This window comes from Peromyscus californicus, unplaced genomic scaffold (assembly GCF_007827085.1).
Source record: "Peromyscus californicus insignis strain IS unplaced genomic scaffold, ASM782708v3 Scaffold_9__1_contigs__length_137607984, whole genome shotgun sequence".
Classification (NCBI taxonomy): Eukaryota; Metazoa; Chordata; class Mammalia; order Rodentia; family Cricetidae; genus Peromyscus; species Peromyscus californicus.
The window spans coordinates 112,811,746-112,832,775 of NW_026294617.1; the positions used below are offsets into that span (position 1 = coordinate 112,811,746).

At 39.3% G+C, this 21,030-nt stretch overlaps 1 protein-coding gene across 2 annotated transcripts in view; it reads left to right on the top strand.

The window, feature by feature from the left end:
* Nucleotides 1-18,447, top strand: part of Slc39a8 (solute carrier family 39 member 8) — a 59,823-nt gene extending 41,376 nt beyond the window's left edge. For both annotated transcript variants that reach the window (XM_052731207.1, XM_052731208.1), the window contains 3 exons: nt 13,839-14,046; nt 14,303-14,487; nt 16,703-18,447. In XM_052731207.1, the coding sequence (XP_052587167.1) occupies nt 13,839-14,046; nt 14,303-14,487; nt 16,703-16,852 (543 nt within the window). In that variant the 3' untranslated portion in view covers nt 16,853-18,447. The remainder of the gene's footprint in view (nt 1-13,838; nt 14,047-14,302; nt 14,488-16,702) is intronic.
* Nucleotides 18,448-21,030: the final 2,583 nt, after the last annotated feature.

The following is a 21,030-nucleotide window of genomic DNA, read 5'->3' on the forward strand; positions in this document are numbered from 1 at the left end:
TAGAGGATGGCCTGCAGAGTGAGGCCTTGCTAATTGTGACTCTACCAATAGTTAGTTACAGTTTGATCCTTTTGCTTATAGTCTGGACTGTAGAATATCTTTGCAATATCTATAAAAACTGTCTTTGAGGTTTTTTTCCCCCCACATGATTCTTAAATTTTAATTTTTAAGAGCTGAAAAAAATGCCAATCTAAAAAAATTGCTCTTATGTAACGGACAGGCTGTGATACTTACCCATAGATGGTGGTGAGTTTTCTTAAGGACCCACCCATACCTGTGCCTGCTGCTGCAGCCTCGTTTATTAGCGTACGTCCTGAAATCAGTACGAGTGCATTTATCTAAACATGTTCTATACTAAATTGCTTTCACTAATCAAGCAAGACTTATCCCTATTTATAAAAATTAGTGAGGTTTTACTCAATTAGGCTTGATGTCAAGTTAATTTTTCCCCATTAGTATAATGAAGAATTGCTGTGTTGCTCTATTATGCATGTGAATTGATGAAAAGTTGAAAATTAATGGCAAGCATTTTTTTTATTTTGAATTTGGAAAACAAAGAGAGAAGGGAGAGGTTTGAGTAAATTATTCTGGCTATCAGAGGAGTTGCTTAATTTTTACCAGGAGAGAGCCCAGCTGTAAACCAGCATAAGCCACACAACATTTAAATGTGCACCCAGTGATGGTGGGTCCTCAGCATCCTCTTTCTCAAGGTTTTTTTTTTTTTTAAGATTACATTATTAAAAACTCTATCTTGTAATTATTGGTCTTGCTAAAGTAGATTTCTTTCTCTTTTTTTTACTTCTGCTACTACCCTTTCAAAACTATTTATTTTGTGCTCTATTCTTTACATGCCACATCCTGCAGCTTGGGGATACTGAAGCAGGACCTGGTAAGTTACCATTTGCTTCATGGGTTTCATGATGGAAAGTGTGCTAAACAAAAGGAGCTTTGTGGTTCAATGAATGGCATCCATGTCTCTTGTAAAGCTCTTGGGAGGCAGAATTTGTTTAATGCATTAATTAATCTATGATCTATTTTTTCTATATATTTAAAGATTCCAAGCTAGAACAACCACAAAGCTAAAGTACTCTGCAGATAAAGTATGGCTTTGCCAAGATGATTTTGGGTCTGACATCATTATGTTATATAGTAGAGTCTTACACACACACACACACACACACACACACACACACACACACACACATACACCTTCCCTCCCCCACATCGTACATAAACACACACATAACCACATAACACCTGCTTATATTCATCTGTCTATAATGATGTTTACTTAGTTTATGACTGAGGAAAACATCCAGATTAAAGAAATCTCATTTTTATAATGATTACTGCTTTACAGGTAATGATAATGAATAAAACATGATGGAAGGCATTTGGAGGGCAATTTAAATGTCCATTCATAACAAATGGACCTTCAGGGTAAAAGCAGATCATTGATTGGCTGGTAATGTTGATCTTACTATGTGTCTGCTTCTTTAGAGAATTTTCATCCTGAAAATCCCAACCCGATTAAATTAATGAATCCTCATTTATGCTAACCAAGTGGGGATTTTCTCTGGCCTTTAATTTTGCCCACCATGCTGGTCCAATTTATCAAAAAGTCTGGTAAGTTCTGAGTTCTAATCAGTAGAGAGCCCAATTCTTTTCAAAGCGGTTGAGATATTTTTGCTTTTTAATTCTGTCGGCAGGCATAAGAAGATTAAAAAAAAACAGATTGTATTTTTGTCAAATATCTTACTTGGAATATCAAAGAGCTTAATGAACATGACTTCATTAAACCTTCATAGCAACTCAGTGGAGGTGGATAGAAGTTGGAAATATTTACTAGTGGAAAAAGTGCACCAATAAAGATTACCTTTGAAGGCTTGTAAAGCCTTTCAGGTTTCTGATTCGATACTTTATAGTTTGCCTTCCTTTACTGCTAGATTATAAAATGCCTTTGGAAAAAAAACTGAAGTGAGAGATCAAACATTGTTCATAGTTTTCTAGACTTCAAAGCAAAACTCAAATCTGGAAATTGTGATGCAGTTGGAAAGTAAAATCACAAATTGCTCATTGGGTAGATGCCATGTGCGCAGAAACAGCTCAGACTTTCTGTGTATTTTATGTATTAGTTTTTGCCCAGATTCCATAATTTTGAACTCTTACATGAAAACAATAATAACAACCTTAATTTGAGTTTCCAGATTACATATGCTACATTGTAGAAACATTTTATCCCCTACATGACATCTTGCTCCATGAATTACATCCCTGAAGCTACATGAAAATGTAGGAAGTGGTCTTCATACCATTGTTCTTTCATTCATGCAATATTAGGTGATCACTTCTATGTGTCAGACTATGCTTTAGATCCTGGAGATACCACTGCAAAGAGATGACTAGTCAGACAATCTTCCTGTTCATTATGGGATACACAGCCCAACATCATAGGGCTACAAATGCCGAGCATGGAATTAAAATGCCATGAGGTAGTGTCCAAGTGATCACATTGATTTGGGTGGTCAGAGAAGGTCTCTTTGAAGAGGACACTTTTAAGTCCAACTCTAAGCCTTGAGAAGGAGCTATCTCTGTAAAGACTGTAGAGAAGAATTTTGGCTGAGCTAACACCCGGTAACATGTCTCTAGGTGAGAAAGAACTGAATGGGTTTCAGGAACATAAAGATGGTCTGAGTAGCTAGGAACAGTGTGGATGCTATACAGTGACAGTGGAGAAAGTTCTAGTTGGAAGCTCTTCAAATAAGCATTACTGTATTCTAACGCAGTATAGGTGACCTAAGCAAGAGGTTGGTTCCCAGATTACTTTTTATTAATTGTGATGAGATTAGAAGAGTCAGCCAAGGAAGAAAAGTGGAGTTTTCCATGTCTGCTTTATAGTTAGCAAACAACAGAACGTATGGGTAGATTGTAAAGACCATTGATGCTCTTTCCCACAGAGGTAGGAGTTACTTTGAGTATCTCTAAAGTGTCAGCATGCCTCCAAACACCTCACACCAGACCAGCACATTCTGTTCAAAGACAGACTTGCTTGAGTCACTGACATTGCCCAGGAAGGAGCCCAGGAAATAGCAGTAAAACAACCCATTACTGTTCCAATAAACCCCTAGACCCAGAAAACCTCAAGACTCTTGACATGAGTTATGTCAAGAAAAACAGAAGTATACCCATATAATACAAACGATGAACTGGCTGGCCCGGCAACGCAGCAACAGCAACAACAGCCACAACAGCCACAACAACAGCGGCGGCAGCAACAGCAGCAAGGCGGAGCGCTGTCCCTTGGCTATTGGCCTTTTGTAGTGTCGGCTCCGAGTCAGGCAGTCTGACTTCAAGTCCTGGATTTTCTCTTTTTTAAAACTCAGTGATCCTGTTCAAGTCCTTGCTTCTAATATTTGTATTTATTTTTGCAGTTCGAAATTTAGTATCATTTATCCTCAGGTGAATCAGAAAGTACTTTTCAAATAAGAAGCATTTGACAGGTTACATATCCTTTCTACTACTACTTTAATGATCCTTCAAATACTCTAAAAAAAATGTGTATGTCTTATAGAGAAAGGAGGCATGGGTGTCAGGGAAAGTCTGTTCCGTTCTGTGGAGTCCTCCGGGACATGTTGGCTGGACTCTGATTTCAGTAGCATGCTTTCCCATTTGGTGTCAGCAGAACAATCTTCCTGTTGTTTATTTAGTTATAACACCCATTAACTGCTAAATACTGGGTTTTAAATATAAAACAAATTCTCCACCTTTCAAGAACGTTAAATCTGGTCGCATATGTTTTGAAGATAAGGAATGGGCAAACATATGACAAAGTGCCTTTGTGCTTTCTGAGGTTTGCATTATTTAGAGAAACCGAACAAGGAAAATTTCCTGTTCAATTCATTCCACATTGTATTCTTTGGAAGGATCTGAGTGGATGCTGTATGGGGTAGTAATTTGTGAGGGTGTTCTGAGAAAAACAAAAATATACTTTTGCTATGAGCATGCTTTAATTTATTCAGCCAATGAATATTCATGGAGTGCTTATCACGCTAGATATTTGCTGGACAGAAGTGAACCCCAGGTAATAAGGCCCCACATTTCCTAGAGATCACACTTAGTTTGCTTGGTATAAGCATTCAGATCCTCTCTCATTTCCTTTCTAGAGGTATGTTATGTTACTTGACTTCCTCATTCCTCAATGTCCTCATTTGTAAAATGGGAATAATATGTGCCCAAGACTGCTCTGAGGACTAAATGACCTGTGCGTCAACCCTAGGATTGGAGTAAGTGCAGCGCTGTGTGAGCTGCTATTACCAATGCTGTGTGGTGTGTGCTCTAGGAGTAGATTCTGCATCTTTCATCTTAAAATCCTCACTATGAAAACATCTTTCTCATAGTATCCAGTGAACATTTAGAATGGCATGGCACCCCCCCCTCCACTCCCCTTTAATGTGGCTCCCACCTCTTACACTTTCCTCTTACAGAACAGACGTTTCCTGTTTTCCCAAATATGGAAATACAGACCCCTTTCGGGTCACCTCTCACAGAGAAGGGCTTTTGATTCTGCTTCTGTGCTGCTCAGTTCTCTCCTGGCAGCCTGCCTGTTTCCTCCCACCCCACCGCCGTCCTAATTGCTTGTTCTACAACAAGGGCTGCAGTTACCACTGGCTTTCAGGCCCCTTCTCATCCGTCATTCATTGCCTCTTATCACTTTGCCCAAGCTCCTTGCCCTAATCACTTCTGCCAACAGAAAGAACTTCTTCCCCCCCCCCCCCATTCATCCAATCAGTCATTTGTATTGCACTGGGTGAGATTCTTCATATTTTAGTTCTTCTTGACATCATACATGTTAAATGCTGTGTACACAGCAGGCAGTGGCGGGACCGGGTCCCATCCTCCGTGGAACCCCACAAATCCATATTTCTGTATTTTGGAAATGCTTCTTTTCAAGGTACCGACTGCTGATTTTTCTAGCTTATATTAAACTTAACCAAACTCTGGTATCTCTTGAAAGCCCCTTTAAGATTCCTCAGTGATAAATAGGCTGGAGAATACTTTATACAGATTTATAGGTAATGGTACCCTGTTTCCTGAATGTACCCGAGCATCAATGCTGTTGGCATCTGTAGCAACAGGAGGCAGAGAGCTGGAAATAGCCCATTAGGATGACTGTAAATATTTAATTAGTATGTAGTTTAAATTCTAGTGGCAAATAGTAGAAGATTTCTCAAAAACCTTTAAAGTTTCTCTTAAATTAGTTTTCTCCCCCAAAGTAGTAAAGTGATGTGGTCCCAAATGGAACATGAGTGACAGTTATTTCTACTTGATTATTTAAACTATGACCAAAACAACTTGACTCATATTCCACAGAAGAATTTTCTCTCCAGAGAAAGAAAACAATTTTAAAAGTTTCTGGAAATGGTTATTTTCTTGTTAAGGGTTATTTTTGTTAGCCAAGAAAGTTGTAGAAGTAGCTTTGAGATTTTCCTGAAATCAAATGCCTGTCAACTTAATGCATTTGAATTCTACTTAGCTATATGTGTTAATAACCGAATTAATTTCTCCTTTTTTACATGAAATTTCACTTTGGTGACAAAGAGCTAAGGACCCCTTAGCTCTGAAATACAAACATTGAAGTCATTAGAAAACCTAGTCATAACAGCAAGACTTATGAATATTTTATATTTTTAGAATGCCTTTAATACTTTATAATCCTTTTGTGTCTACTTAACACGATTTTATTTTTCTCATTAAAATATGTGTAATGGTGCATATACTATTTGCGAATGCTATGTTGGGAATGAAATTAGACTGCCCTTTCCAGAAAGAGATGAGGCATTTAAATGAAGATAAATAGTAAAGAGAAGAGGGACAATTCACAGGACTTTGGGAGGCAGTCAGTGAGCTGCGTAGGGAGGCTCAGTAACAAGAGGCTAGAATTAGTGGAGTTAATGGTCTCTATCCTAAGGACCAGAGAAGGAAGGTTTCCTCAAGAACTGAGCCCTTGGTGGTCGTGTTTCTATTGGGCTGGTCTCCCTTGAGCAGGACTGCTGAGAGTGGAGTATGAAAAGCATTCTCTCCAAATTCCCTGCATCCTAAGGATGAGTGCTGTCTCATTCTGTATGACACCAACTCTTCCTGGGACTAGTGTGGTGACTTCATCTATCTGCTGGCTTAGGTCCATAAGAACCTTATATTGCTAGGGCCTTACTCTTCTTTCAAATATCAGAAAATGATGCTGTTCCCTGGTACAAGCATGACTGTCTTGAGCAGTAGGCTCTTCGAAATCACCAAGTTCAAGGTCTTGGGGACAGGTAATAAGAATTCTTCAAATTTTAATTTAAGACTGGTTGCTCTCCCCTGTAGCTGGAGTTGAAGGTGTGCATTTCATAGCTGGGGCTGCTACCTGTGACTATTTTGCACTGGGGAAATTTTTATGAGACTCTAGGAATACAGATATATAAAGTAAGTATATAAGCAAAGCATGTACTGATAATAACTTGTAAAAAATTTATCTTCAGATATCTTTGGGACAGGTATAATTTCACCACTCATTAAAAAGACAAAAGCAAGTTTGTCTGTGAATGAGATGGATGAGCTTGTTCATTTCTACATCAAGTATTCAATCTTTGCTGAATGTTTGATACTGCAGGACATAGATCATCTTCAACCTTTTTCAGAGTTGATTAATATTTTGATTTTATGATTGCAAATGCCAAAAACACTACTTAACATAAATACATAGTAAAGAATGGTAGGAATAGGTTTAAGGCTATTTCAGATTTTCTTCCTTCTTCTTCTTCTTCTTCTTCTTCTTCTTCTTCTTCTTCTTCTTCTTCTTCTTCTTCTTCTTCTTTTTTGCTAATACCAAATCAAAATTCACTCAATGATTTATTCTGAAAAATGAAATCAGCAATTCAAATAGCAATTTACAAATCAAACACTTGAATATAACACAAATCAAAATATACTGAGAAATGATGGTAGAAAAATATTAAAAGTCTGCTTACCATAATTAAACTATTAATGTTTCTATAAAAGCAGAAAATATTGTGTATACAGAATACTATTAGCTAGTAGTCTTGAATCTGAGCTGAGATGATTCTGACAAATGTTCATTGGCATTGCATGGTGTGACAGCATGCATGGTGTGACAGTATTGCATGGTGTGACAGCATGCATGGTGTGACAGCATTGCATGGTGCAAGTACACATGTGTTCAGAACCAAGGCTGTAACATGATCAAAGTAGTCAAACACTGCTGAACACTTCTGATTCAGTTCTCATTTGATTTTGAATTCATTTTGGGTCATTGGAATTACAGAAATCATTCATTGTTGGAAATTTTTTGTGACTCCCCTACATTTAATTATGTGAACCCCATCGGGATCTTAACTTAGGGAAACTGGACTCTGTAGCATACCTGTAGCTGCTCCAAAAGTTGTGAATTCTCTGTGTCAGAGTTAACTACACACACACAATCACACACACTCATACACATATACACATGTCTATGCACACCTATACTCAGTCACACACACACACTCATACTACACACACATACACACACATACACATATACACACTCACACACATACACACTCACACATGATACACTCACATATATACACACACTCACATACATACACACACAGATACACACTCACACAATACACTTACATATACACACACTTACACACACTCATACACACATACATGCTGGCATGAGGCATCTATCTACAGTCTATAGACAGCATGCTAAACTTGCTGGTCCCTTGGCTTGTATTCTAGCTGAGCTTTCACTAGGGCACCCAAAGTCCCACCCAGACGCTTCTATAGGACTAAGTGACCTGACCTGCACATTCTATAAATGAATTGATTGTGCTTCTTGCTTTGCTGAAAAATAGTGTGGAGGCCATTTTTGGAGATGACCTTGGTGTACTATATAAATCTCTAGAAGATGCGTCATGTACAAGTATTAGAGACAAAGAAGGGGTGTATCAAATAGGTCTGTCTTTGTGACTCTAATGAGTATCCCCTAACAGTGACAGGGGGTCTAGAGTCATTGTCCTGGCCAAGCATAGCCAGCTGGTCCATGTTGTTCTTGAGCAGGGGACTCAGTGTCACCTTCGCTTTCCACAAGTTGGATGTTTTCTGAGCTCAGGAAAGCCAGGTCAGATCTGTAGAGGAAGGGGATGTTAGGGCTACAGTTGCCTCTCTCCCTACTATTTTGTATGTGGGTTCATTCAGCAAATATCAGGATGGCTATTGAAAGGCACAGAGTGACATTTGCAATCAGATTTTGTTCACTTCATTATGGATGCTATTTTCTGTGATCTCCTCTATGAGATTTAGGCAAAGAGAATTAGCTTCATACCCTGGCTTTACTAAAAGTCCCGTCCTTAACATTTCTTTACAGACATCTTTGCTATCAGTTTTCCAGTTTTACGTTTTCAAAGTTATACCCGGGTTAATGTAGCACCATACCTTAGGTCCTTTCCTTTGTAGGAAGTAGCAAATCAGACATTCCATCTAAAGTCCTGCTTACATGACAGGGTCTTACTATGTCACCCTGGCTGGCCTGGAACTTTGTCAACCAGGCTGGCCTTGAACTCGTAGAGGTCTGCCTGCCTCTGCCTTCTGATGCTGGGATTAAAGGTATGCACCACCACACCTGGCTCAAACTGTTTTTTTCAAAACATCTTCTGTTTGAAGGTGAAGTCTTTCAACTTCATTTTCTAGCTCTTACTTATGTTCTATTAATTCCCATTCACAGACACATTTTTTTCAGCCTTTATTTACAAGGTTTTTATTTCTTGACATCTAGACCCTTTTGCCACCGATGCACTTTTCTGTAGGTCACTACATTCCCTTTTAGCTTTCTACCCTGGAAATTATCTTGCAGTGTGGGAATGCAGAACTTAACCTTTCCCTCGCATGGTCTCTTTTCTTTGCTTTCTCACCAATAAAGTGCAGAGACAATAAGCCATAACAACAGTCATGTTGCCTCTCTCAGTACACGATGAAGTTGACTGTGCATTATCTGGATCCGTGAAACAAACGAGTCTTGCTCTGGTGGGATAGACACCCTTTCCTTCATGCAGACAAACCTGACAGGCAGCCTGCTACATGAATGCTTCCTGTTAGTGGGAAGACCTTCCAAGTCCTCATGGATCTACCATTCCCTTTGGGTAATTCTCTCCTCGATCCCCACCCCCAACCATGGCTCTACTATTTTCTTTTTCACCATATTAAGATATATTATGAGCATAAAGTTATCTAGAATATCTAGAAAATATAAAAGATTTTTTTCTTTACAAATAGTACCCAAAGAGCACTATGATGAGAATTTTGTATATATGTTTCCAAACATATTTGTTCTTAGTCTATGAAGGACTTTACAGACAGGTGTCCATTAGCCATGCTATTTTTTTGTTTTTATTCTGACATTGTGCTTTGGACATGTTTGCATGTGAAAAATGTGACTATTCCCAGTGTTTCATGGAGGGGTGAGCCATGTTTATGTGGTTAGCATTCTCCTGGAGGGCAGCCATGACCTCTTGTCCTTTGCTCGTCTCTCTCCTCCTTCTGGTTGCCCTCTTAGTCTTCTCCATCAGGTCTCTTTCCCCATTTTGACCTTTCACCTTCTTCCTGCTTCTCTTCTATTCTTCTTCTTCTTCCCAGTCCTCCCTTCCTGTTCATTTCCCCTCTCCCCTTACGTTCTTCCTCCCTCCCCATACTTCTCCTTCCTCTCCTTGCCCCTCCTGTGCCTCCTCTCCCTTTTCAACTTCCTTGTGCCTTATTGAAGCTGTTCTCCTAGGAAACCACTCACACCCTCTTACACTATTAGAACTTCCTCCTCCTGCTCTTGCTTCCTGCTCTTCAGCCTATGTGCTGCGTCTCCTTAGCTTCCCATCTGCATTCATAACTTCCTACCTATCCCCATTCTTATCACTCTACATTTTGTCTGACTTCATTTGCATTAATCAGTCAAACAAGAGGTACTAAGCTGGGAGATGGAGGACACCAGGAGAACAGGACTACCGAATCAGCTAAGCAGGGCTCACAGAGACTGAAGCAGCAAGCACAGGGCCTGTGGGGTCTGCCCAGGTCCTCTGCATATGTGCTATGACCGTTAGCTTGGTGTTCTTGTGGGACTCTGAACTGTGGGCATGGGTGTGTCTCTGACTCTTTTGCCTGCTCTTGGGTCTTTTTTCCTCCTACTGGGTTGCTGTGTCCAGCCTTGATGTGAGGGCTTCTGCCTTGTCTTACTATATCTTATTTTGTTGTATCTTGGAGACCTATTCCTTTCTTAAGGGAGACAGAAGGGGAATGGATCTGGGGTAGAGGGGAGCTGGGGGGGGGGCTAGGAGGAGTGAAAGGAGGGGAGACTGGGGTCAGGACTATTGTATGAAAGAATAATCTATTTTCAATAAAAAAAATTGGCAGGGGGAGGAGGGGAAGAGTCTTACTGAAACTTACAGGGTCAATCTGGTCAGAAATACCCCTCCAAAACACAGCTGCAGATCTTGGGCTACAGTCTATTTCACTAGGCTTTAGCCTTATCACAGCTGAGGATTGAAATATCAAGAGTAAGATCAAACAAGGAACCAAGCAAGCCAGTGATAGCAATAGGTCAGCAACAGTAGCATTAAGCAAAAATTTAAAAAGAAGGATGAAGGGAACAAAATCCACTAGCATATTTAACTTATTTAGTGTTCTCTGCTTAGTGACTTATTCCAGGTGAGTTATGAAAGAAATTCAATTGTTTGCCTTCTTGATGACTTTGGTTTGTTCCAAAGCTATTAAAAATATATAGCCCTTTACTTTCTCAACAGTATAATTTGAGACCTAAACACGTAGTAGAGCTCAAAGGAGGTCTGATAAAGTCAGTGCAGTATGTGTTTGGGGTTAAGAGGGCCATGCCTGATATATGAATGCAATCTTTTGTTGAATCAAAGGCATTTGTTTGTAGGTTTTCAAGACTCAATCTTTCAGATGTTTCCCTAAATCATCACAAGTAAATCAGGAAATTGTAAACATGTGAATAGTTAGGTAAGCCAGATGGAAAAGTGAAACAGTAGTAATTCAAATCTGACTTATTAAGTGTAACTGGGCAGCATGTTTTACCACACCAAGGTCACTTTCTCTGTGGCTTCCCCATGCTACCTTTGTTTTACCTTCAGCAGTCATTGCTTCTGGACTCATGGAACTTTCACCAAAGATCATTATTATTCATTATGTCATGCACTTAAGATACAGGTGTAATGGATGACAGCATATGTTGGAGTGGATGTGGAGCAAGGGGAACACTCCTCCACTGTTGGTGGGAGTGTAAACTTGTACAGTAACTTTGGAAATCAGTATGGTGACTTCTCAGAAAATTGGGAATCAATCTACCTCAAGACCCAGCTATATCATTCTTGGGCATATACCCAAGGAACGTTCAATCATACCACAAGGACACTTGCTCAACTATGTTCATAGCAGCATTATTTGTAATAGCCAGAATCTGGAAACAACCTAGATGCCCCTCAACAAAAAAATGGATAAAAAAAAAGTGGAACATTACATAATGGAGTATTACTCAGCTGCAAAAACAATGACATCATGAGATTTGCAAGTAAATGGATGAAACTAGAAGATATCATCCTGAGTGAGATAACCCAGACCCAGAAGGACAAACATGATAATGCACTCACTCATAAGTGGATACTGGATATAAAACAAAGGATAACCACAACCCACAGCTCCAGAGAAGATAGGAAACAAGGAGGACCCTAAGAAGGATGCATGGATTGCCTTGGAAAAGGGAAATAGATGAGATCTCCATGAGTAAACTGGGGATGAGGGGCAATAAAGGGGAGGGGATGGGAGATGAGAACATGAGGGGACAGGATGGTCAAGCTGGTGGAGGGACGGAGTGGAAAAGCAATGAAAGAGATATCTTGATAGAGGAAGACGTTATGGGATAGGGAGAAACCTGGTGCTAGGGAAATCCCCAAGGACAACCCCAGATTGGACTACCATATAATAGTGGAAAGGGTGCCTAAACTGGCCTACCCCAATAATCAGATTGGTGAATACCCTAACTGCCATCATAGAGCCTTCATCCAGTAACTGATGGAAGCAGATACAGAGATCCACAGCCAAGCACCAGGCTGAGCTCCAAGAGTCCAGTCAAAGAGAAGGAAGAGGGATTATATGAACAAGGGGAGTCACGATCACGATGGGGAAATTTATAGAGACAACTGAGCCAAGCTTGTAGGAACTCACGAACTTTAGACTGACAGCTGTGGAACCTGCATGGGACAGGACTAGGCCCTCTGCATATGAGATACAATTGTGTAGCTTGGTCTGTTTGAGGGGCCCCTGGCAATGGGATCAGGATCTATCCCTGGTGCATGAGCTGGCTTTCTCGAGCACATTACCTATGGTGGGACACCTTGCTCACCATTGATACAGGGAGGAGGGGCTTGGTCCTGCCGCAACTGAATATACCAGGCTTTGCTGACTCCCCATGGGAAGCCTTACCCTTTTGGACAAGGGAATGGGGGGAGGGTCGGGGGAGGAGGCTGAGGGGGAGCAGGAGGAGGGATGAGAAGGGGATCTGTGGTTGGTATGTAAAATTAATAAAAATTTTTCTTAAATTAAAAAAAGTAGAAAGGATGGCTCACCATGTAGTTAAAAAAAAAAGATACAGGTGTAAAATAAAGGACCTCGTCTTCAGAGAAGATGAAATTCTTTGTGCAGATGACAGGGTTTTTAAAGTAAAGGTGCTTAGAAGTTTATTCTGCCATTGCTTCTGGTGTTTAGAAGAGTTTTGGGGATGGGGAAGAATTCAGGAAAAATTCTCCATGTGAATTGCTTTCAGGGCCCACTGCAAAAAAGACTATCTCATGAGTTAGCAGTCATTAACCACTCACTATTGCCAAAAGAGCTTGCTTGCTTTGTTTGGGGAGAAGAATTAGGAACAAAATGTTTGCCAGTTCTTTCCAAGTGCTTTCCTACTTACAGGCAAGTTTATATTGTATTATCATTTTCTGTACATTCTAGAAAGTGCTTTAGTAGGCATTTATCATTGGAGTTTTAAAAAATTGTCAAATTTATGGAACTTGAAATTTTCATAAGGAATCTGCTATAGGATTTTTATTTTTTATTGTTATTTTGAAATGAAATAAGTGTTAATGCAAAGGCAAGCCCGTGCTCATCACACTTTTCAGAATTTCTAAGACCAACAGAAATGTAGAGCACCGAGAAGAGCATCCAGAACAGAGTGAACTTGGTGAGTTGTTGAGGAATGAATGGATCACTGTTCATTCACTTCAATTCATGGCAGAAGAAACTGAGAGGATCATTTGCTAATGGTCACACAGTGACATGACAAGTGGAATGAACATTTCTTGATGTCATTAGGCTTTAATTATTGATGTGATATTTAAATTGTAATATGAAGATGACTTTCAATTTTGTTTTTGAATAACTTCAGGATGTGCGAATCTATCAAATTCCTAGGTTAGTATCTGTTACATCATTGGAAGGCAGTTGTAAGACTTTGCTCATACAAGTCAAAGAATTGATTTAAGGGGCAACTAATTTAAAATGTCTGGAAGTGACTTGTTGAAGGTGTGTCAAGTGATTCATTTCCTCTGTCCCTGCCATAAGCTTTTTGTTCCCCTCTCTGATGTATTATTATGGTTTCTCATACACTACCAATGTCTTTTAGTTGGAACAATCTGTCTCCCCTGGGACAAAACCCATCTCTTACTTCTCTGGGTTTATTTGAATGTTCAAACCACATGGTTTTCATGTTGTTTGATTTTTCTGCTATTTTACAGGATGGAAAAACGGAGTCAAGTTCATGTACCTGTTTGAAGGGGCCCAAACTGTCAGAGATAGGAACAATTGCCTGGATGATCACGCTCTGTGATGCCCTTCACAATTTCATTGATGGCTTGGCAATCGGGGCGTCCTGTACTTTGTCTCTTCTTCAGGGACTTAGTACTTCCATAGCGATCCTGTGTGAGGAGTTTCCTCATGAGTTAGGTGAGAGACCCTGCTCACAGGACAAGAGGTGATGGAATCTTGTGATTCTGTGTGAGGAGTTTCCTCATGAATTAGTTGAGAGACCCTGCTCACAGGACAAGAGGTGATGGAATTGTGCACTGGGCAAATCCAGCTCCTATACTGAAATGAATGACCTGTTGTTAGAAATAATAATCATATAACATAATAATAATTATTATAAGTCTCATCCTCAAACAGGAGGAAGCACAGCTCACTTGATGTTTTCTTCTTCTAGGGGACTTTGTGATCTTACTCAATGCAGGGATGAGCACTCGACAAGCCTTGCTGTTCAACTTCCTTTCTGCATGTTCCTGTTATGTTGGGCTAGCTTTTGGCATTTTGGTGGGCAACAATTTTGCTCCGAATATTATATTTGCACTCGCTGGAGGCATGTTTCTCTACATTTCTCTGGCAGATATGGTAAGAAATTCAAGTATTTTATTTTATGTTAATCTGACTTTTACAAATGAGCATCTGGGTTATGAGTTGAAGCCTTTTGGCTTCCCATTGTCTTCGAGGCCTGAGAGGTGATCCGGAGCTTTCCCATCTCAGAACATCACATTTTAGTAACTTTGACTAGCAGTAAATTCAGTGGCTGTCCTTGATTCTTTGGTATCTGATCACTGTCAACCATTTTTACTAGAACAGGGCTATTTGCTAAGGCGTTCTTTTACTGTATGATGAATAAAATGACTTCTATTATAGTAGGTTCTTGCCTGATCCCTCTTTTGCATAAGGATGTCACACTTAGAAGAATAAACAACATGGTAGAGTAAATAACTTTTTTAAATTCAAAATGATTCACAACGAAAGCTTTTGAAGTTAAGCTAAAACTATTATACTAAGTTAAGAAAAGTTAAAATTTAAAAATATTTATTTGTTTTGTTTCAGAGACAAGGTTTCTTTTTGTAACAAATAGCTCTAGCTGTCTTGGAACTCAGTTTGTAGACTAGACTGGCCTTGGACTCACTGAGATAGGCCTATATCTACCTCCTGAGTGCTGGGATTAAAGGTGTGTGCCAACACACCCGGTTAAAATTTGACAATATTTATTTGGGTCAGTATGTTTTTATGTCTGTAGGTGTATGCCCAGTGTGTGTGTGTGTGTGTGTGTGTGTGTGTGTGTGTGCATGTGTATATAGATAAATGCCTTTTATGTTTTCAAGGGTGTCATGGACGGTTTTCTAGAAAATGATATGTAAGAGTATGAAAATCAAGGAATATTTGTTTACATTTGGAAGTTAATGTATTACATATAATTTAATAACTTAACATCTCTCCTTTCTATTATAAGCTCTAAATTCTGTTTCTGGTTCAGTTCTTCAGTTCACTGTTCAGTGAAGACCCTTGGAAAAGTAAAGATTCAGCTCTTAGAACCCTCACAGCACTTACATTTTTCTTCACAGAATTATGCCACACGCTGTATTCCAGATGGCCACTTTGTCCCATGATGTAAAAAGGCTCTATTAAAGTTAGTCCTTTTATAGAAGTGACACAATGATACTCTACGTGACATAGTAGTTTTCTCGTTTTTAGAGCTGTCACCCATTTTATCCCAGGAAGAACTTCACAGCAGTTCTGGCTTGCCTGTGGACTCTGGAAATCCCTCAAGTGGCTACATTCAGGGCTTCATAGCGTATGTGAAGCCCTGAATGTGTTCCTAAAACTTGACGTATGCGTCCCCTTGTGGAGCCTTTGCAGTGAATGCTATTGCTGAGAAAGAGCAAATGTATTTATTTACTTTTTACTAAAACACCTAGGATTTTATTTGCTTTCACTATAATGAAATGACTATAGTCTTCAACCCTAGACCAATGCACAATTCATTATAAAACCGTGTTTTTCTATGAAGGTAGAGCAAGTACAATGGGACAAACTAGAAAAGACAAGAAAGAAATCAAGTTACTTCAAAACATCGGTTCCGTCAGTTACACAAAATTTTCTTTCCCTTAGCCAGCCTTGAAAATTGTAAGACAGGTGGAGTAGCTGCTTTCTTGAGGATTCCTGTCCAGAGGAGCAAAGTCAGAATTTAAGCAAACAAAAATGCCACACATCTAACAAGAAGGATCCCCAAGACCACACAAGCGTGGTGTGGTGGCACAAGGCAGGATGATTAGAAGTCCAAGATCGTCATCAACTACATAATGAGTTGTAGGCCAGCCTGGGCTGAGCAAGAAACAACAACAAAAACCAAGTCGTACAGAAGACTGAGTATTAACAAATAATTTAAAAATACTGTGAAATAAGAGGAAAAGCAGTATACATAATGGGAGATGAAGAGGACCCTAATATAGCTCAGGAAGGACTAAAGGAAGTAACTAGGAATGTATGCCTGAGGGTGAAACCTGAAGGGGTTGAATTCCTTAAAATTTGAGGTGTAGACAGTGGCATATGGGAAGAGAGTAGGGGGAGAATGTTTCACATCAGATACATTCCATGTGGCTGTGTGGTTCACGTGACCATTTCAGTTGTTTTACTCTGGATGCCCCAACGTACTAGAATTCCTCATTATGAGACTTGAACCGAAACTTTGACATGTCCGGAATAAATGCTCATTTCCTCTGTAGAAACCCCAGACAAACATTTCAGGTTTCACCACAAGATGGCAACAGCTGTTTAATAATGTGTCTTCTAGTTTCCAGAGATGAACGACATGCTGAGAGAAAAAGTAACTGGAAGAAAAACGGATTTCACCTTCTTCATGATCCAGAATGCCGGGATGTTAACTGGATTCACCGCCATCCTGCTCATCACCTTGTATGCAGGAGAAATCGAATTGCAGTAGTCGGAAGTGGAACATAGTGTTAATGAAGGAAGGCATTTAATAAGCAATAAAACAAAACATCTCCAAAGGGATTTTTTTTTAAGCGTATCCTATTTAGTTAAAAGAGATTTTTACTTTCAACTAGAAGCTAAGGAATCTAGCGACTGGTTTCAGACACATAAAATAGGTGAAATTTGTTGTTAAAAAATTCTTTAAAAGGTTTTTGGTTTCAGTCTGAAATGGCTGGTATGTGTGGGCCTTTGGTAAATACCTGTTTTTCGGTGTTTTATGCATATTAGAGAGTTATCATGAGGCAAAACACATGCATTCACAAGCAGACACACAGACCCAGAGAAAAACACAATCTCCGTCACGTAAGACTTTAAAATTTGGTCAGATTTAAAAAAAAAAATCAAGTGCTTTCAAAGTGGTTTTCCTTCAATTAATGTGTTCGGCTGCTTATAAGGGCAGGTGCCTCAAATGCAGAGGAAAATCAAAAGAGCTCCAGCGCATCCATGAATGATTCCAGAGCCTTAACGATTCCCAGAAAGAAAGATTGCTCACAATGTTGGTTCAGTTTTATGTCTCAATTAGTGACTTATAGGCTCCTTTTGAAAGCTATTCCAAAGTAACACGAATTAGGAAACCATGAAAGGCTGTCTAGGCCCATGAAGCTTGGGCTTAGGGGTTTGTCATTGAGTGTAAACTCAACCAGACTCTGCAAAAGGTCAGGATGGCTTCACAGGGACTTAGGTTGTGGTTTCCACCCTCAGAAATGGTAGAGGACTGTGCAAGACTGTTCAGAACTCAGTCTCACCATGTTCTGGGATTGCTTTGTGATGGTGAAGAATATGTTGGGTGGGAGAGAGAAATTGAATGTAATCTTGAGCAATTTACTTTTTAGAGATAAGCATAATTATTTAGCAGGGAAAATTTCAATAAATGCAAAACAACAGCTGGGCTGTGCTGTGTCAGAGACTGACTGGCAATGGAAGCATGTGTTCATTAGGGGTGATTGACAGTCAGTTGGAAACATCTTCTTTTATGTTCAGCATGTATTTTTCCATATGGTGTACCTTTGGAAAAAACTCAGCATACTGTGATTTTTTTTCTACCTTTTGTAGGAGACAGAGCTTGTTGAGTTTTTGAGCAGGTAGTAGACCAGTAGTCCGAATTGAATATCCTAATCTCAATTCACACTCCCAAGTAACTTAAAAAGAAGAAATCATGATTTGACAGTGATGAAAATCACTCATAGAAACCAACAGTTATCTCAGGAATTATGCTTTCCTACAAGCCGAAAACCACGTTTTCATACAATAGCAATGCAAATTTGGTAGCCATTTCGTGTATATGTTTATGTATATGTCACTCTATGTCTGACAATTGAAAATATCATGTGACCAAACAGTAAATCACTTTGAAGCCGTGTAGTGTGTCAGTTATTTTTCTTTTAATATGTCTCAGTTTTGAATGACTGTCATGTACCTGGTATTATGGGGGAGAGAGACAAATAGGAAATTGATGTTGTATTGTTTATTTCAAAGATATCTAGCAAATAAATCCTACAAAGATTTATTTTTCATTTCAATAAACATAATCTATATTATTACATATTTCCTATCTGTGCTTAATAATCTTTGCTTTTTAAAAGTGTAGGTTGTATGTATTTTTAAAAATAATTTATTTAATTTTACTTCATGTGCATTCATATTTTGCCTGTATGTATATCTGTGTGAAGATATTAGGTCCCCTGAAACTGGAATTATAGGCAGTTGTGAGCTACCATGTGGGTGCTGGGAATTGAACCTGGGTCCTCTGGAAGAGCAGTCAGTGCCCTTAATTGCTGAGCTATCTCTCCAGCCCAGTTATATGAATTTTTAAAGAAACAATTGATGGCACAATATTTTAAAAAGATAGTTTAGTGATCCTCATTGTACATGTGGATTGTCTGGAGACTTTTTTGGCATGCGTTCTATGTAGTTGACTTTTCATCATTTTCCTTTACCATGGAGAACAAAGGACACTGGGCAGTGATGGCTCAAGAGCAGAAGACATTACTTGTTGAGGTAGAAGGAAAGCCATGATGGCATTTACATTATTCCAGTTCGCTTTTCTCAAGTAAGCACAATCCTGTCAATTAACTTGTTTTCTATGGAGGCATTCAGTATACTAGATGAATATTCTATGACCTTCAGTTTTTTGAAGAAGAAAGGATTTATTTCATATTGCAGGTTGCAAATCATCATCGGGGAAGTCAGAGCGGGAATTCAAGCAGGAATTGATGCAAAAACCATGGTGGAAAACCTCTTACTGGCTCTTTCTCTGGCTTGTTTGGCTCACTTTAGTAACAGCTCCCAATTGGACTTAGAACCTGCTCAACAAGAGGGAAATAGGGCTGGTACTGGAAGCCTAGCTGACGGTTCAGTGCTAGTGAAGTCATGGATATTGGAGGAGAACCTACAACCACTACTTACTAAACCAGCATAATCATTAGATTTTCAACACACACACACAACATATAATATATATATATATATATATACACATACATATATATACATATATATATTCTCATTGTTAAACTTTAAAGAATGTGTACTAATAGCTGGCATTTATAGGGTACTGTAGCAGACCCAGTTATCATGATAATGCTGTGTCACAAAACACCTTGGGAAACTGAGGCTCACAGAGTAGGTCATTCTTCTACTACAGAGGTGCTGATGGATGGCCGGCTGATATTGTCATGGTTTCAGGGTGTGTTTTCCAATTATAGTGGCTGGAATTGTAAATTCATGTGGCAAAGGAATAGATGTCCAAGTTCACCTGTGAGTAAAGTGCAAACAAGTTTAATCATTCTTAAGTAGTCCCTATGAAGTGTCTATTATTTTGTTTTTTGTTTTTTTGGTTTTTTTTTTTTGGTTTTTCGAGACAGGGTTTCTCTGTGTAGCTTTGCGCCTTTCCTGGATCTCGCTCTGTAGACCAGGCTGGCCTCGAACTCACAAAGATCTGCCTGTCTCTGCCTCCCAAGTGCTGGGATTAAAGCTGTGTACCTCCACCGCCTGGCGAAGTATCTATTATTTCATTTTTACCTAATATTAATGATAATCCATCAGAAGTCTCCAGAGCCACCTTCCCCTTCTAATATTTATCTAAATCTTTCTAATGTCAAGTTTCTTTTCCTTATGCTTATAGGTTAGGATGTGCAATTGTACCTTGGCTCAGTCCTATTGAGGATAATTGATGTTTGCTTAGCTTCCAGTTGCTCTTCTGTCCTGACTTCTTGCTGCAGCAGCAGTGGAATGTAGCCAACTTTTGAGCTCAGTGTTTGAAGTTTCTGGAGGCTACAGAGGGTCATAATGATTTCTAGATGCTCAGTGAGACCCTAGACCCTTTGAGTATTTCTGATTTACCACATTTACATGCCTGTCTTGCCTTGATCTGCTTGACATTATCTTCCTCTAAGTCTCTTTGATTTTATCAGGAGGCTACCATGATTTTCAGACAGTTTTTGTGTTTACTTAAGATCTGTTGCAGTACAAGAAGTTCTCAAATGGATCTTTGGCTACATTACCACAGATCATTCTTAATGGATGCTTTGCCTTCCACACCATGGGCTATATCCCTGCACTTGGTTGCTTTTCTGTCAGTTTCCTTTCTGTATTAAGGATGCACAAAGCATTTTCTCATGATCATTTGGCTTTCGAGTTGAAAACTTTAACTTCTCTGTGGTCCCAGTACCAGAGATTCTACTCATAAAATTTGAAGTCAGTGAAAGAAACTGGATAAACTGGAAACTCCAAATATCATTTTGTTAATTAGAAAGCATGTTCCCTCCTACCATATTTTAGTATTTTCAGCTAGATAGCATTCTGCAGGCATTGGGAATAACATGGCACCTTGAAGATGGTTCTTAGATGTAAGAAAATGATAGTATTGCGGTGTGGAGGATTTGTAACTAGGGTTTAAGGGTAAAAGGTTTTCTCTCGGTTTTATAGAAGAGCTGTGAGCTGCAACAGAGGGCTGGCACAACAGTCTTAGAAACCTAGACCCCCTTCCATTTGTCTGCTGTGCTGTATTTAGCCTTTTAGTAGGAAGGTTCCCACTTCCAAGAGGCTTTATATCTTAAGATGGTTCCTAGAGATCTGCCTTTGAACTCTGAACTCCACATAGCAGGAAAGAGTACTGGATAGAAAGGC